The 18,687-nt window shown below is 41.4% G+C and overlaps 1 protein-coding gene across 1 annotated transcript in view; it reads left to right on the top strand.

Moving 5' to 3' along the window:
* CCHR2.PART1H4orf45 (chromosome chr2.part1 C4orf45 homolog) overlaps positions 1–18,161 on the top strand; it is a 1,175,837-nt gene extending 1,157,676 nt beyond the window's left edge. Inside the window, exon 4 of the mRNA XM_044063434.1 lies at positions 17,731–18,161. Coding sequence (XP_043919369.1) covers positions 17,731–17,773 — 43 coding nt within the window. The 3' untranslated portion in view covers positions 17,774–18,161. The remainder of the gene's footprint in view (positions 1–17,730) is intronic.
* Positions 18,162–18,687: the final 526 nt, after the last annotated feature.

Below are 18,687 nucleotides of genomic sequence, written 5' to 3'. Positions count from 1 at the left end.
GCACTGATCTGCCATGTGTGCTCCCCAGGGGTAGTCTGAGGCGTCTGTTGTGATGATTTGACTTGCTTGTCATATACAGAAAGGGAGACCTGTGTTTCTTTGGCATGCTTGAGCCCACCACAAAAATTCCTTTTGAAGGCATGGAATGAGTGGTAAAATTGTTTCCAAGCTGTGGCTGTGTTGACACCATAAGTTTTTTAGGTATCATTGTAGTTTCCTCATATGCAGCTTTGCAAATGGTATTAGTAGGATGCAAGATGCCATGAACCCCAGAGCCTGCAGGATTTTCTTTGCAGTTAGCATGGTTAAAGTTGCCATTTTGTTGAAGTATTGAGACAGTTGCCCTTGTTTGTCTGGCGTGAGGTAAGCCATCTGGGCCGTTATATTTAAGCTGGCACCCAGGAAAATTATCTGTTGAGAGGGTATTAGTTTTGTTTTCTTTTTGTTCACTGTGTACCCCAGGCAGTTTAACAATTTTATTACAAATGCCAGATGCTGCAATAGAATGTCCTTGCTGTCCGCTTGGATCAGGCACCAGATATGGGTAGATTTGTATTCCTCATTGTCTGCAGAAAGCAACTACTGATGCCAGGCATTTCGTAAACACTCTGGGCGCAGTAGATAAGCCAATGCAGAGAATTGATAATGGGTTGAACCTGCAAGAAATCTGAGGTATCTTCTGCAATCTTGTCTGATAGGGAAATGCAGGTATACCTCCTTGAGGTCCAACGTTACCAGCCAAGACTCCTTGCCCAGCATGGGAAGAAGTTGCTGTAATGTGAGCATCTTGAATTTTGGTACCTCTAGATATGTATTTAGAATAGATAGGTCTAAGATGGGCCTCCAATCTTTGTCCTTCCTTGGTACCAGAAATAGTCTCGAGTAAAAAACTTGACCTTGTTCTTTTGCAGGTACCTCTTGAATTGCTTTCATATCCATGAGAGCGGAAATTTGTTTTTGTGCCTCTGCCCATTGATTTTGTGGCAGGTTTGGCATGCCTCTCATTTTTGGAAGGGTGTGAAAGTGGAACCTGTAGCCTCTGTCTATAATATCCAGAATCCATTTGTCCTTTGTAACAATGTGCCAGTTTTTTGAAAATAAGGCCAGTTTTCCGCCCAAAGGTGCTGCCATTATTGCTTTGTTTGGCAGGCATAGCGGAAAGTCATTGCGTCTGTTTTCTAAATGACTGTGGTCTATCTTCTCCAGCTCTTGGGGATGGTGCTTGCCACTGCCTAGCTCTGTAAGATCCTTGAGGTTGCCCTCTACCCCTTGGGTGTCTGTATCTACCCCTTTGGGGTCTGTCCGTGGCTGGAAAGGACCAATGTTTTGAAGGCCAGTTTCTGCTGAAGCGTGGAGGCTGCACCTACAAGAAATCTTTAACTGTTTGCATAGATTTTGCTTTTTCCTCCATTTTCTTTAGTACCTCCTCCACTTTAACACCAAACAATACATCTTTTTGTAGTGGTTCATCTAATAACTTTGCTTTGACATGATCTGGTAAGGTTTGCTCTTTGAGCCAAGTGTGTCTACGTATGACAGACCCCATGACAGCAGCTCTACATGAGGCCTCTAAAGCATCAAAACCACACTGTAAGGTAGGTTTCCCCACTTGTTCTGCTCCATGCAACAAATCCTGCAACTCTTTCAAATCTGGTTGTTCTGTTTGTGTCATTTTGCTTTTCAGCTGAGATAGCAAGAACTGCTGGTACTTTAACATATGAAATTGACAGTTTAATGCACTTATGGTTAAAGTGGCTGATGTATGCACCTTTTTCTCCCACCTTTCTAATGCTCTGGAATCTCTCTCTGAAGGTAAAGGGTTTTTAGCAGTAGAGGCCTTAACCCCCTTGGGACCCTGAGAAATAGTTTCTGGGTCAGCATAAGGGCTTTTATAAAGGAACTGGTGAGAATCGGGAACCCGGTAATATCTGTCTGGTTTAACAGGGGCAGGAGGTAAAGAGTCTTAAGACTGGCTTCTGTGTACACATCACCCAAAATATCTAAGACAGGAGGAATAGCCAGGGGCCTATGCTGGGGAAGTAGCAGAAACTCCCTGAACATTTTCTTGGAATCTGAGTAATCTTGGCCTTCCCAGTGGAAGTGCTCTCTCAATGTGTGAAGGGTTTCCCCAAAAGAGTAGTCCTCAGGGGGGAAGACCGAGGGAATAGACTCCTCAGCATCAGTCTTCAAATGGGGAATAGGCATAATCCTGGTCCTCAGAAAGGTCTGAGGTAATAGAAGCCTGGTCTGAGGAAGGGAAGTCTTCCTCCAACCTGGGTCTTTTGTCTGCGGGGGGTTGAGAACCCCTGATGAGTGTAAACAAATCCTCAGCCATTTTAAGCATCTGTTTTTTAGGCATGGGGCCTTGAGAGGAGGTCTGAGGACCCTGTTTTTTAATTTTCATTGGAGCTACAGATTTAGAGGACGATTTAATAGAGAAGGTGGTAGGCCTGAAAACGCCTTCAGAAATGGCAGGCCTCGCTAAATTTTCCGTTTCTCCGCCAAGAGTGGCCTCGGTATCTGCAGTGGGAATGGAGACTGAGGAAGCTGCGACCTCGGGTACTGAAGTCGCCGGTAAAATAGTTTCATCGGTAGTCAGGGGCTGCGTAGGCACCTCGCTGAGAACCGGAGAACCGGTAGTCGGCCTTAGCGTGATCTCAGTACTCGGTGCAGGCCTCGGATGTCTGTCCGTATCCTTTCATTGTTTGCCTGAAACTGGCGTCGGTAAATCCGACGACATGATATAATTAAATTTTTTGCCAAAATAATGAAGGGCGAACTCCGCCCGGTGCTTAATAGTGTGCTTGTTAAACCTAGCACAAAAAACGGCAGGCTGAGATGTCGTGGTCTGGCCCTAAGCAAGGTATACAGTAAGAGTGAAAATCCTTATGCGGTATTTGCTTCCCACAAGAAATGCAATTATTAACTTTGTCTGACATCGGTCTGAGGCAAGAAAAGTTTCCCCAACGGGGTACTTAGCTTTAAAGAAGACTTCGGCTGAAGTACATTTCGTAAATCTCAGGAGCTGGCCGACTGGCACATGCGAACTGCTTCTGCTTCGGGCACCGCGTGGCAAGAAAGACTGAAGAAAATGGCGTCGGCTGCTTCTTTTATACCCCTGCCACACTGACGTCAGGGAAGAAGCGACGACAACCGACGCCGGACCTAGACTTTGGAATCCGGCCGACCGAGGACCCGCCTGACGGCAGGATAACCCAACTGTGATGACTGCAGCTGTATGCATGATGAACATCTTACATACACCAAACAAGAAGGAAAGGTAGAGCCAAGAGAAGTCAGGGGGCTGGAGGGAGGGTAACCAGGATTGCAACAGTGAATACACTCGAACATCTACATTTATGGTAAGCGTACACAACTGTACTATGTTCTTCATGTTTCACTCTTGCAGTCAATACATTTGGGTTGATTCCCAAATCTAAGGAAGGGTGGAGGAAGTTAGAAAGCATTAGGACCAGCTATTAAGCCCTGCAAGACTGCAGTGGCAAAACCAGCTCTGGATTTAGAAAAAAAACAGGCATGTGATAATGCTTGGTGAAGGTATGTACAGAGCTCCAGGTAGCAGCTTCTAGGATGTCCCTGGTAGGGACTCCTCTGAGAAAGGCTGCAGAAGTAGACGCAGCCCTGGTGGAATGTGATCTTATCCCCTGTGGGGTAGGTTTTCCATGGTGCTTATAGCAGAAATTAATGCAATGGGCTATCAATTTAGAAATGGTTTGCTTTGAAATGACCTTTCCCTCTGCTCCTGCAGCAAAGCCAACTAGCTGTTCAGATTTTTGGAGAGGCTTAGTCCTGTCCAAATAAAAAGTTATCTGTGCACGTCCAAAAAGTGCAGTATTCATTCTCCTTTGTTTTGTGGATTCGGGAAAAAGGTAGGCAAATGAATGGACTGATTTAGGGCCACACTAGACAACACCTTGGGCTTAAAGGAAGGATTGGTCCTGAGGGAAACCCTGTCTGCATGGAAGATAATGAAGGGCTCCACTGCCATAAGGGCCTGTAATTCAGACACTCTTCTTGCTGAAATAATGGCTAGAAGGAAGGCTGTTTTCCAAGAAAGGAATTTCATTTCTGCAGTAGCAGCTGGTTCAAATGGAGGGAGAGTGATCTTTTCCAATACAAATTTAAGGTCCCAGGCTGGAGTAGGGGCTCACCTTGGGGGGGGGGTCTTAAATGTTTGGTCTCTCTGAGGAATTGCTTTAGCTGGGGGTGAGAGAAGAGGGGTGGTTCAGTATTATAATGTGCTGAAATGGCAGAGGCATGACTTTTAATTGACGAGAAGGATAGGCCCTTGTGGAGCATTTCTGTTAAGTACTGAAGAATATGAGGTAAGCTGGGCACCGTTGTGCCCATCCTGAGTGACTCCAGGAACAGTATCTTTTCCACTTTTCAGCATAGGATTTTCTAGTACTAGGCCTCCTTGCTTCCAGAATGACATCTAGCACCTGCTTACTGGGGGATGCTATTGGAGAGCTCAAGGAATTAGCCAGGCTGCAAGATTCAGGGTTTGAAGCTGAGGGTGCAGAATCTGGCCCACCTGCTGGGGCAGCAGGGAAGGTGTCTGAGGTAGGTGCCATGGCTCCAGCAGTATCATACTGCACAAGAGGGGGTACCAATGCTGGTGTGGCCAGTCTGGTGCAATCAGTATTGTCCTTGGCTTGTCCTGTTTGATCTTTTGCAGAACCCTTCCAGAGGAGAGGCAGAGGGGGAAAGGCATAAACTGAGAGGCTTTCCTAGGTGCTGTGGGGAGTCCTTGTGCAGAATTTGTCCAATTGGTAGTTCTGAGGGGAGGCAAACAGGTCTATCTCTGGAGTCCCCCATTTGTTCCTCAAGAGGTTGAATATTTTTGGTTCCAGTTTCCATTCGTGTGGGTCCATGAGATTTCTGCTTAGGTCTGCCAGTGAATTTAGCTTGCCTGGCAGGAATTAAGCTTGTAGGTGCACTTGGTAGCTCAAGCCTGTGTTCCACAAACCCATGGCTAGTCTGCAGAGAGGGTACGAGGAGTGGGTTCGCCCTGCTTGTTTATATACCACATAACTGTGGTGTTGTCCGTCTTTACCAATAATTGTCCTGGAAGGATGTGGTCTTTGAAGGCTGTCAGGGAATTCTGTATAGCTAACATTTCTTTTTGGTTGATATGCAGGTGCATCTGACTTTGGTTCCATTTGCCCTGAATGCACTGCCCTGCCAAGTGAGCCCCCCATGCATAGTCTGATGCATCTGTTGTTAGCATTTGGGTGGCAGGGGGTAGAGTGAAAGGAGCCCTTTGTTGTGGTAGCAGGCCTCTGCCCACCAAAGGAACTATTTTCTTTATACAAGGAATGATAGGAATAATTAATTCTAGGTCCTGAGAATGTTGACAACACTGGCTTTTTAGATACGATTGTAGTTTCTTGATATGCAGTCTTGCATATGGAATTAGTAGAATGCAAGAGGCCATGAACCCCAGGGCTTGCAAAATTTTCCTTGCAGATAGCTGGGTCTTTGTGGCCAGTAGTTTGAAGTAGGTTGTCAAATAAACTTGTTTCTCTGGAGTGAGGAAAGCCATCTGGGAAGTTGTGTCCAAGCTTGCTCCCAGGAATATAATCTGTTGGCAGGGTACTAGGTGAGATTTCTTTTCGTTTATGGTGTACCCCAGTGAGGTTAGAAGCTTCTTTACGAATGCTATATGTTTTAATAGCAAGTCCTGGCTTTCTGCCTGAATCAGCAAATCATCCAGGTATGGGTATATTTGAATATTTCTCTGCCTGCAAAATGCAATGGCTGGAGTTAGACACTTTGTGAAAACCCTGGGCGCAGTACATAAGCTAGAGGGAAGTGCAGAGAACTGACAGTGCATGGAGCCTGCCCTGAAGTGTAGGTATTTCCTGCAAGATTCCCTTACTATAATGTGCAGGTAAGCTTCCTTTAAGTCTAAGGTTGCCAACCAGGCATCTTTGCCTAGCATAGAAAGCAGCTGTTGAAGTGTTAGCATTTTAAATTTTGGGATTACCGAAAAGGTGTTTAGAATAGAGAGGTCCGGGATAGGTCACCAGGAGCTGTCTTTTCTGGGTACCAGGAAAAGTCTTGAATAAAAAAAAACCTTGTCCGCTTTCTTCTGCTGGGACAGGTTGAATAGCCCTGATACTTAGAGAGAGAACCTGCGGGTGAGCCTCTGCCCACTGATTTGGGGGTAGGTCCGGCCAACCGTTTGGGGTTGGTAGGGAGTGCAAGTGGAATTTGCATCCTTGGAAATCTATTTAAAACCCATTTGTCCTGGGTAATGAGTTCCCAGTTTTTGCATGCAGGGAGAGCTTTCCTCCTAAGGGAGCAGGCAGTTGAGCAGGGGTTGGAAGGGTTAAGGTTGTTACTGTGACATTTTTCCATAGGGGGTGCCTTACTACTTCCCAATTTGGAAGTGGGAGCCCCCCACTCCTTAGGCCTATGCGTAGCCTGAGACTGTAACCTAGGTGGTCTGCTGTTAGTGGGTTTGGAATGAGAAGGCCTGGAAGAGACTAGAAAGGAACAATTCTTTGAAGGCCAGTGCCTACTAAATCTAGGAGGCTGTACTTGCAGGAAATCTTTAACAGTTTGCATAAATTTAGCTTTTTCCTCCATCTTTTTGAAGACGACTTCTGCTTTGTTGCCAAACAGGCGGTCTTGGTTTAAGGGAGCATCCAATAATTTAGCTTTAACATGATCTGGCAAGTTTTGCTCCTTAAGCCAAGCATGCCTTCTAAGTACAGACCCAGTGACAGCAGCCGTGCAAGATGCTTCTAAAGAGTCAAAACCACACTGCAAAGTATGTTTACCAACTTGTTCAGCAGAATGTATTAAATCCTGTAATTCTTTGTGTTCAGCACAGTCAGGAATCAACATCATTTTCTGTTTAAGTAGTCCCATAATATGCTGCTGGTATGAAACTGGCAATTTAAAGCCCTAATGGCCACAGTAGCAGAAGTGTATACCTTCTTGCCCCATCTGTCCAAGGCTCTAGAATCTCTATCAGAAGGAGTAGGACTTTTGGCAGCAGTAGCCTTAATGCCCTTTGGACCTTAAGAAGTGGTCTCTGGATCTGCAGTAGGATTCTTAAAGAGGAATTTGTGAGAGTCAGGTACTCTGCAATACCTGTCAGGCTTTCTGGGAGCTGGAGGTAAAGTGTCTGGGGAGAGGCTACATTCCAAGAAAGCATCATCTATAACGTCCAGAACAGGAGGGATAGCTAAAGGCCTGTGTTGAGGAAGGAGTAAGAATTCCCTAAGCCTCTTTTTGGAGTAAGAGTAATCCTGGCTTTCCCAGCGGAAATGCTCCCTAAGAGTGTGCAAAGTTTCACCAAAATAAAAATCTTCTGGAGGGGAAGCAGAGGGAATGGAGTCCTCTGCATCAAAATCCTCATAGGTAGACAAGGGCAAATCCTGGTAATCAGAAGAAACAAAAATATCAGAATCCTGATCAGAAGAATCAGAAGGAAAATCAGTTCTAGGTCTCTTAGAAGGGGAAGGCTGGCTTCCCCTAATTAAAGTAATAAGGTCTACAGCCATTCTAAGCATTTGTTTTTTAGGCATATGGGCCTGACCATGCGGTTTGGACATCGGTTTTCTAGGCGTGGGTTGAGTTTTAGGCCTGAATGAAGAAGATGGCATCGGTTTAAAATGCAAGTCTGTAGGCCTGAATACACCCTCAGAAGCCGGTGCCTGTACAGCGGCTCCAGACCCATCCAAGGTAGAGACATCCGCAGGTTCCATAGTCGAAGAAGCATCTTGCGGCATACCGGACTCTGAATGGGTCTCAGTAGAGGCCTGCGAATCTGAAGTAGCGGGTATCAGGGGCTGTGAAAGTGCCCCACTGAGTACCGGCAGACTGGCGACTAGCTTAATGGAAGCATCGTCGGCAGTTTTGGACCTATGCGGTCTGTGTCTGTCTTTATCCTTACGTTTTTTCAGAATATTGGTAGTCGGATGCTTACTGAAGCCATTTCTGGATAGTTATACCGAGTACCAAAATAATTTAATGCAAAAATAGACCAACGACGAATAGTTTGGGGGTTGAATAAGGCACAAACCGACAGCGAGGGATGTCGTGGTCTGGGCCTAGGCAAGGAATGCAGTACGAATGAAAATCTTTGAGGTATTTGCTTTCCACAGGTAAGACAATTGTTAACTTTTACTGACATTGTATAAGAGCAAGAAAAAGGATCCCCAACTGGGTACTTAGCTTTTTTGAAAACTTTGGTTCTGAAACTCAAAAATGAAAATTTCAGGAGTCGGATGACCGGCACTTGTGAACTGCTTCTGCTTCAGGCACTGCGCGGCAAGAAAGACTGATGTAATGGCGATAGCTGCATGTTTTATACACCTGATGACCTGACATCATGGAAGAAGAGACAGCATCTGACGCAGGAATCCAAGACTCTTTTATTCAGGTTGGCTGAGGCTACCTGCAGGCAGACAACCCAAATGTAATGATTGCAACAGTGAAACACAAAGAACATCCTCAAAGTCATTGCCCTGAACCCGGTGCTGCCACATTGGCTTCGAGACTCATCCTGCTCAGTAAGGATCGACACCAAACAGGTCAGAGAAACAGTCACAGTTGAAGAAGAAAGTGGTAACTTCGAACACCCATCTGGATCTGTGCTCTCGGGAATTTCCTCATCATCCTGTCCACATCTGCCTCAAAAAGACTTCTGGATGACCTGATTGAGGAAGAGGTGGAGGGAGGATGAGAGAAATTTCTATGAATCTCCTTTCAAAAGGAAGGTCTGAAGGCCTAGGAGACACCAGCTCCAGAGAAAAACAGGGACTCAGGATCAGAGGAAATTTAGAGACTATGAATGTTGAACATGACACTTTTAAACTTTAGTAGGTGACTCGATTGGAGCGGATCTTGGAGACTGAGCAGGAGAGTATTTCCTAGGCTCCGACGATTTCTGCTGTTTGGAGGGGGTTTGAGCCCCTGAAGTAGAAGAAGCAGGCAAAAGGCCCTTTAGGATCAACTTATGTCTGTCACTGCTAGCCCTCGAGTTAAATCCAGCACAGGCTTCACAAGGTACTTCTAAATGGGAAGTACCTAAACAAATGCACTCCCTGAGGGCATCAGAATTAGTTATTACATGCCCACAGGAAGTGCACTTTTTAAACTCGGTAGGCTTTTCAGCCATACCAACAATAAACAATAACCCCATATAGTAATAAATAAGATATAATTTTTTTTTTTAATTTAAGCAGATAGAAAGGTTACCAACAATGGTAACAAAGATTACCTTAGAAAGTAAGGTAAAGAAAGGTCAATACCAACTATGGTAAACAGAAATACCATTACACGGTAGAGAAAAAGGATTAGAAAACTACTAGGAGTAAAGAGAGGAAGGGTTATCTAAACAAGTGAAACACTAAAAAGAAAGATAAATTGTATTTTTTTTTTTTTTACTCACAAACCCCATAAAAGGCAACATAGTGCTCAAGAGAATGCAATCCCGACCAAATCATTAGAGCGGCAGAAGAGATTTGAGGTAATTTAGCAGTAAGAGGCATTATTGTTAAAGGGAGGAGCTCGAGAGTCAGATCCAAGAAGCTAAAGAAAATGGCCGAGTCAGATCAGAGGTCAGCTTTGAGACCCCTTCATTGAGGAATGGATGAAAAATGACAACATCAGAACTCATACTAACTCATATGTCATAAGATAGCTGGCAACCTGGCTGAAAACCCACATAGTGCAAGTTGCTGATTAAATTCATACTTTCAGATGAGTTACCAACACTGTCTCTTAGGGCTTGGTGCTAGGACCCCTCCTTTTTTATCCTTTATTTTTCAGATCTCCAAGCAGAGAGCCAAGACCTCTGGCTAATAAAATTTGTAGAGGACTGTAAACTGGGGGTTGATTTTAAGTCACCCTCTGATATCTAAACCTCCAGAATGAACTCTTTCTAGTTAACTCTTGATGCACTAAAAAAAGGCACAAACTAAATGCTAAAAAGGGTAACATCACTTTTAACAACCTCTCCTCTCATCATACCACAGACAATGCACCATTACAAAATGAAAATGGAGTCGGGGTCCTAGGAATGTAGGTTGACGATTCCCTCTCTTTAGATCATTATATGACAACAGTTGTCAGAAAAACTTTTTATTTATCTCGCACAGCTCATTACCAAAGGAAAATCTTCGATATCGAAAGAAGTAATCACTCCCTTACACTCAACATTAATGAGACCAGTTATAGAGTAAAATGCCTCCCTTCTGGATGCATCTCAGTAAATATATGAAACAATTAGGACCACTCAAAATTTCCTAACAAAAAAGATCATGAACCTAAAGTCCCAGGGCTATTGAGAGAGTCTGGAAGCTCTGTCCTTTTATTCAGAGTCCTTTTATTCAGAGTCTTCAAGATGTTTGACATGAGATCTCTGTCTTACCTACCATATTATTACAGGCTCCATTCTTCTGGCCCTCCTATACCTCTGCAAGTTCAATGGCTCTGCCAATAGAAGAACCAGGGACCTAAACCTTCACTAACAGATGAAATACAGTGCAGGTACAGGTTTATAAACTATTGCCTCCCAAACCTCTGGGAAACTTCCCTTGCATGTTAAATAGTGTGAGCGACTATCTTCCTTTAAACAATCTAGATGACTGGATGGATATTCACAAATATACTCCGGAATCAACTGGTACAGCTTTCCTAACAGAAGAAGGTGTGGCCTGAGGTAGGATACAGGAAATGTATAAATGGTCATAAGACTCAATGGCCTTGGAATACCTTCCATTCATTAACACATACAGCAAAGACCCAGAACAGCAGATTAAAATATGGGGAGCTCACCACTTGCTAGCTTTCAAAATTTATCCCACACCTAAAAATTATTCTATATTACCTATAAGGTACAGAAATAACTTACTTTTCTTACCAAATCTTCTGCTTTAATCTTTGTCTCAAAGGCTAAAAGCAACAAGATATCAATTACATCAGAAAACTGAGACAGAAATTGTAACCGCAATTTTAAAAATGAAGTGCTCACTCATCCACCGTATGCAGTGAATGTGCTCATGGAAAGGCAGCCTTCAAATAAGAAAGAGTGCTACATGGAACATGGATACATCATTTATGCAAAAGCAGATACATCTGCAACATGTAAACATTAAAAACTTAAGTTCCATGAGATCAGACAACAGAACTGATGGTTTCCACACAGAATTAAGGAAAACCTGACTAAACCCCCTATTATGCTAAACAGAATGCTAAAATATAGACATTTCATTGACCCATGTTAACAGGGTATAAAGGTACCAATTCACATAGAGGTGGGTCATTCAGACACAGTTTCAGACAAATCACCCCAACTACTACATCCTGTGCAAATTCACAGAGAATGTAATAATGAAATTTATCCAAAATGACACAGGGGGGTCCTATATTTGTTAGCCATGGAACACTACAGATTTATGAATTGGAGATGTTGCCTTTTGAATCTCATGGCATTCTTTGAAGAGGTTGAAGCAGCAACTCAGTGAAGGGCTGATGGTACATACTACTTATCTTAACCTTGCTAAGGCTTTTGACACTTCCATAAACTGGAATAAATGACAAATTAGAAGAACTGAATGTGAAACTGCATATAACTCAATAGGTGAAATACTGGTTAAGCAACAGGTCAGTGTAGGAGGTTACCTGTTTAACCCATCAGGCACTATATTGCTAGTGTGCCACAGGGCTTTGCATTATAGACACTTCTTTTTGGACTACTCTTCCCATGTATAACAATAGAAAATGGCCTATAAATAGACAGATATGTTGAGGACTGCAAACTGGTTAATATAAGAGTGTCAATAAAAGGATTCTGAACTGCTCCTAAATTGTTTAAGATAAATACACACCTGGAGCAGCAGCTGTGAATCTCACTATTGAGGTCAGTAAATGAAACATTGTGAGACTGAGTAAAAACAAAAATTATGATTGTATAATAGTCGAACCACAAAACAAACCAAAACCAAAACCAAGACCAAGGAATAACAGTAGGTAATTTAAACTTTTACACTGCACCTACCACTGTCAGAAAAGCACATTCAGTAAACCATCTCTCACACTGAAAGGTACAATTCCAGAGAGATCACATTGCCAAGTTATGCATCACTGATCCAACACATTACTGAATATAATGCTGCATTTTGTATACTTTTAATCAGCCAGTTAAAAGGTATGGTGATGTAGTTCTAGAAAAATCAAAGCACTGAAAATTTTGAACTATTTAGAAAGGATTCAGTAATTGCCACTACATTCTGTTTCTTACAAGCTTGTTAAGTACCATCTCTGCCCGTTTAAGAGGCAATGTCTGAACCAGTTCTATTTGAAAGTCTATGTCTGAATTTCACGACTGGGGGGACCTAACCATACTAGGAAACCTTTCAGAAGTGTAAATAACAGTAATCGAAAAACAAAATGGACAACGCATCTTCCAAGTTTATGTAATAAGCTTCCCTTAAAATTAAAAGATAATTAATTTCCTACTAAAATGATCTTAATGCGTATATGTGATGTAGAAAGTATCAGCACAGAGCTACGGTAATCAAGCTCCTTGATGGTAGTAGGTCACAAGCTTGACAATCAAGCCTATTTCCCTCATACAATGAGAGATTACCTACAGCAAATATATATTTGCTTCCCACTCTGCTATACTCTGCATACACACACACACATCAACCAGCGGCGGTTGTGCAGCAGTTAGCATTGCCGCCTCAGAGCAAGAGGTTCTCCCGTTCGATTCTCAGCTGGAGCGTCTTCTGTGTGGAGTTTGCATGTCCTCCCTGCGGTAGAGTGACATTAAAGACATGCAGGTAGGTGCGTGCATGAATGGGTGTGCCTTCTTTGAAGGTTGGGCTGTCAACTCGCACTGTAAAAATCCACTGCCAATCATTAGCGGACCAGAGTTTCGCTGTGGCGACCCCTAACCGGGAAAAGCTGAAAGACAATTATAACCTATGTAAAACACATATACAAGTATAACAGCTAGGATTTCTTCCAGACTTAATGACAAGACCCATAACTGCTAAACTCTGCACAGCTTAAACTGTCTGATGTTGACTCAACTGCTATCCTATGCTCACTTACATTTTGACCACAAAGTTTTACTTGTACGTGTCCATCAAAGACCAAATACTCTATCACTGTGGAAACTTCAACATAATCGAAGATGTAATTTTACTCAATTAGTCAACATTCAAAATTAAAGGAAAAAAGGTATGGAGTTGTATGCTACCCTGGTCTTACTAACAAATGTTGGAATAACATCTCACACCCTAAAGCATACCACAGAGAAACATGCATTTAAGAATACATTAAAAATGTTCCTCCTCACAATGGACTGTTAGTATGGTGTAACAAAATTAAGAATAAAGTCTCTCGCGAACACACACATCCAAATTCTTATTTTACCTTAATCTTTGGCACTGCTCTTGTGCTCAAAAATGTGACTTCTTCACCTCATTTCACAATACTTAGATGCATTGTTTGCCTATATATTACTGTGCAGGCATATCTGTCTACATATAATGCAGCTTATGGTTTGCTTTTTCTGGGCCTGTTTTTAGCTCCTGTACTCTGCTTACCACTGCACTCCCCCCATGACTGCTCTGCTGACCCATTAATTTCCCCATAGGTGAGAGCACTTTGGCCCATTTACTCCCTGAAAGGTAATGTAGCAAATCTAGTGTGGTAGTATCATCCTCCTGGCGTGGTTTTTTTTTTCGTCTCAACTTTAACCCACTTCATTTGCATGCTCAATGATGCCTCTGGGGTTGGAAATGCAATGGTTACTGTGTTAGTTTGTCGCTCAGTTCTGCAAGTGATACAAATCTACAAGTGCCCCACACAATGATGTAAATTCATTGGTCCTACAGTCTCCACCAGGGAGCTTGAATAGAACACAAGTTTTAAGGAGTGCACCACTTTCTACCTGCCTTAAGAGAAGTGACTGGGTATCAGTCCGTTATTCTCTACCCACTCCAACTTAGCTATGACTGCTAACTGATTCTGAGTCATCTGGAATGTCGTCGGGGATCAGCTACACCATTGAGGTGACAGTCTAGGATTGGTTTAACACTGGTTCTGCCTCTGCTATTAACTTCGACATTATTAAAGGCTTTAGTTTTGCTGAGAAGTGTTGCCACAATTAGTCTGCCTGTTAGTATTAACTGTATTACTTAAGCCTATTTCAATCAGAATCTTTAACCAAGGATTTAGCAACCTTAGCAGTAATGGTTTGAAATCTAAAGCTTTTCTACCTGATTTTTTAATGTGGGTCTTTAGTATTATTTGAGTGTTTTTTAAATATACATGAGTTTCTAATATTAAATATATATTCTAGTTATGACGTGATATAAATTTGATGCCATTGATCGTAGGAGATTGGTTGTAACTCATCACATGACTGGATTTTATGGTTTAAATATTTTTTAATGGAGTGCAATGACATTCTGATTAAGTTCTTTGGAATGGAAGCATTTAATGTTCATGCAATAAACTTATCTAGCTGGGTGCACATACTTCAGTGTGTGTTTCTACTGTTTGGCTTTTGGTTACATGCTGGTGGACTTGCACAGAACATTTTGGATTGCCACTGACAGTATACCTAGTTGCTTAACAGCGCTAAATGCAGTGCCACTGAACTGAATAAACTCTTCAGCTTAAATATCACCACAGTGTATGCTCTTGAGGTATGGAAAATTGCTTTTGTTATGCCCTTCCGTGAAGGTCAGCTCAGGTCTTAGGCTGATGATCCTGTAGTTCCTAATAAGCCTAATTTGTAAAGCCAACATACATATTATATCGGATTTTATACGCTCTAGTATAAAACATTTCTCTAGACCCACAAATTTATATATTTTTTGCCAACAGAAGATTATATCTTCTAAACTTAGTAAACTTCTTAAGAGTTAGTAAAACTTTACTCACCACACATTTCATACAGCATACCTGGATCTGGCCAAGGCCTTTGACACTGTTCCACATGTTGGAATTGCAAACAAGCTTAAAGGGCTAAATTCAGTTCCTTATGTTAAAAGATGGTTGGCAGATAGAACCCACACAGTAAAAGTAGCAGGTGCCACTTGAGAAAGCAAAAGTGACTAGCGGTGTTAGTAAGTGTGTAGTACTTGGACGACTCCTGTTCAGCACCTGTTTCTCAAATTTCCAAACTTCTAACCAATATAAATTGCATGTTTGCCAGTGGCTGCAGGATGGCAGTTGTTCACTCAGCATCTGATACCATGCTACAGCAGCAAAGCCTAAACCCTAGAAATAAGTGGTGTAAAGGGCTTAAAACAAAGAACTGTAACATTGCCAGCTTTGGTAAATGGATCTCGACAGCAGCTTGCAGCACAGACAGCACCCCATTTCACACGGATAAATTTGTTAGAGAATTTAGCACCTTCACAGCTGTCTGTGATCTGTACACCTTTGTAGACAATGACCTATCATTTGACTATCGTACAGCAATAGTAATAAGGAAATCTTTTTGTTCTAGTGTTGATACGAGTTAAGAACATCAATGGTTAAGATTAAGGGAGAGTTTAACACAAATTTTATCACCACATTTTGTTCGGACATGAGAATTGTTCAACAAAGTGTATATAAAAATTGGGTTTTGTTGGCTGAAGATTGGAATGTTAAAAGTAAGGTGGAAGATGAACTGAAAATAGTTTTCCGTAGGGGTAGAAACTTTAAAAATGTATTGCAAACTATAGGGACTAAAAGGAAGGGTTCCCTAATGAAGAAATGTTTTTTGCTCATTTTGTAAATTAAAGTAGGGACAAATTTTCATGATTAGGAGGCAAGAGTACCAAATTTGAGGGACATTTAATTGAGAAACACGAAGGGTAGTATACTTGGCCCTTTGCCAGTGTTGCCCATGTTTTTACATAGGCAAAACAGATCTGCTCAGGGAGCATGTCCGTGAACACAAATACAGCATTAAGAAAAGAAGGATGAATAATGCACTTGCTAAACATGTGGTGGAAAATGAGTCATATCTTTAAATATATGGCCATTGATAGTACAAAAGAATAAATAAGGGGTGGTCCTAGTTTGTTGCTTTTAGAATAGAAAGAAGTAACTTGACAAATACACATGAATGCATATGCTTGGCCTGGTTTAAATGAATATTGTGCAGTTAACTGTGTTTTAAAGATGAAAGCACTTTATAGATAGTGAGATTTTATTTATTAATATTTGACTAAGGTACATGTTATAATTACTTTTCAGTCTACTGAATCTTCTTCTTCTTTCAGCTTTTCCCAGTTAGGGGTCGCCACAGCGGATCACTTGTCCGCTCATGATTGGCAGTGGAGTTTTATGGTGTTGAGTTGCCAGCCCAGCACCCAACCTTCCACAGAAGGCACACACACGCACACACTCATGCCTAGGGCCAATTTAGTGTGTCCAATCCACCTACAGCATGTGTTTGGGATGTGGGAGGAAACCAGAGCACCCAGAGGAAACCCACGTGACCACAGGGAGGACATGCAAACCACACAGAAGGCACCCCAGCTGAGAATTGAACCGGAGAACCTCTTGCTATGAGGCGGCAACGCTAACTGCTGCACCTCCATAAACTTAGTAAATTGTATTTTAGATTTTTTTATGTAATAGTGAGTTGTGCCTTTAATAGGAGGGTTATATCGTATTCTTTTAGATCATGTGATCTATGGAGGGGGTTTTAAGTACAAGTGTTTGAAATATTTTTATCTAATGAAGTCCTATGTAAAAGGAGAAAGCACTTATTTGATTGTTCAATAAATGTAGTTTGCAACTGACTCAGTTTGTAAGCTTTAATATTGATTTTACTGCATTGCTTTCATTAACTTTCCTCAGTTTGCTGGCTGTTTTTTTGATTACGCTAGTTATTAACTCATCCAGGTCAAAAGAAGTTATGCACATGTATATGTACATTCAATTGTTCTTCATGTACTCTGCTACTCATTTATTGTTCTCTGGAGCTTTTCTCCATGGGCCACCACTGAAAAGGACCTGTGTCCAGTTGGAATTTCCTGGTAAACAAATGTAAACAAATAAACAAAATAATAAGGCATTTCTCAATTATTGTATTAGATTTGACTTCTATCTGTTTCACAATTATTTTACTGCAGTGCCATTACTCACAGATGTAACTTCATTGATATTTCTGAATTAATTTTGCTTATACTTTTTGTATAAGAGCATTTGTCCTCCAGACATCACTGAAAATGGATTTTCCCACTTGAAAATTACTAGATAAGAGTCAAGCAAGCAGTGCAGTATTACTATTATGGCTCACGACAATATGGTTCTTAGAAATGAGCAGCAGAGGAAGGGAATGAGGGCCTTTTTTTGGCCAAATGGCTCAATGACCACAAAGAAGCTTTATTTGGAGTATACACATAACACTTCTGGACTGTATGCATCCTAGACTTTAATGCAGTAAATCATGTTAACAGACCCACTAGTGACAATTAGCCTAACGGTACTCCAATATGACATCTACAAGCAGGCAAGAGGTTTGAATTTCTTTGGCACAAAACAGTATTGCTTAATTTGGATCTTGTTTAAAATATTTTGTCAATTCAGTAGGTAAAGGTAAGAAAATAAAAACACAAATACCTTATGACAAGCATGAGTTTTTTTTTAATGAGTTACTATATTTATAGGGATTCTGTAAAAATATGCAAACTTACAAGATTTTTTTTTTGTTTTGGTTTTCCTTAGGACTGATGGATCATCCAGCAATCGAATGCTCCTTCCACACTAAAGAAATGAACTTATTTCATCTTTAAAACAAAGTGATTCCAGAGGGAAGAAAAAAAACAGCTTTCAAAATCTGACTTTATATATATATATATATACACACACACACACACACACACACACACTCACACACACTCAATATACACACACACACACACACACACACACTCAAGTCCAACTTTTCATGCATCCATATAGCAATCAAAAATAAAGCTTAACGTTTATTCCAAAAATGCTCTTTTTATTACTGAATTAAATTTCACATAAAGGAGCAGTTAAAACTGGTACATATCTGTAACAAAATTAAGTGTGTTTAGGAGACCTTCATACATTCATTCAAAACAATTTCAACAAGCTCATTTCATGAAACAGTATAATAAAATGTACAATTTACAATACAAGAGTATAGTTTTGTTCTGCCATTTTAAAATACCTTACATTCTGCTTGGTTAAAGCCTTAAAAGCCAGATGAAATTTTATATACAGTGTGCATCTTAACACAGACACTTTATTTAGCACTCGAAGGGAGACATTTACAGTGACTGACATGAGATGAAAGCCATAAGAATTTTCAGATGAGGTCTTCCATTTTTCTTCCTTTTTGTCTATTTCAGACAAGGTGAACAGTCTATCAATGTTAATGTGATACTGTACTAAAACCTGCAATAGTATGATGAAACAAACAAAAACAAAAGCCAAATGAATGCAGTAAACAAGCCAGGACATCGATAATGTCAGTTGTATTCTAAAGCTCTAAAAGATTCAATGTGATTACACACAATATCAAGCAGAATTATATTGGGCGACTTCAACTACCCCAAACATAGACTGGGAGCATTACTCTAACACCCTAGCCCAAAGGTTCCTAGAATTTATAAACTCAAATGCTATGGAACAACTTGTTACCACTCCCACAAG

The sequence above is a fragment of the Protopterus annectens genome, chromosome 2.part1, assembly GCF_019279795.1.
Source record: "Protopterus annectens isolate FY-2018-M chromosome 2.part1, PAN1.0, whole genome shotgun sequence".
In the NCBI taxonomy this organism is placed as follows: domain Eukaryota; kingdom Metazoa; phylum Chordata; order Ceratodontiformes; family Protopteridae; genus Protopterus; species Protopterus annectens.
The sequence above is the reverse complement of the archived record's forward strand: the minus strand, read 5'-3'. Positions and strand labels throughout refer to the sequence as shown.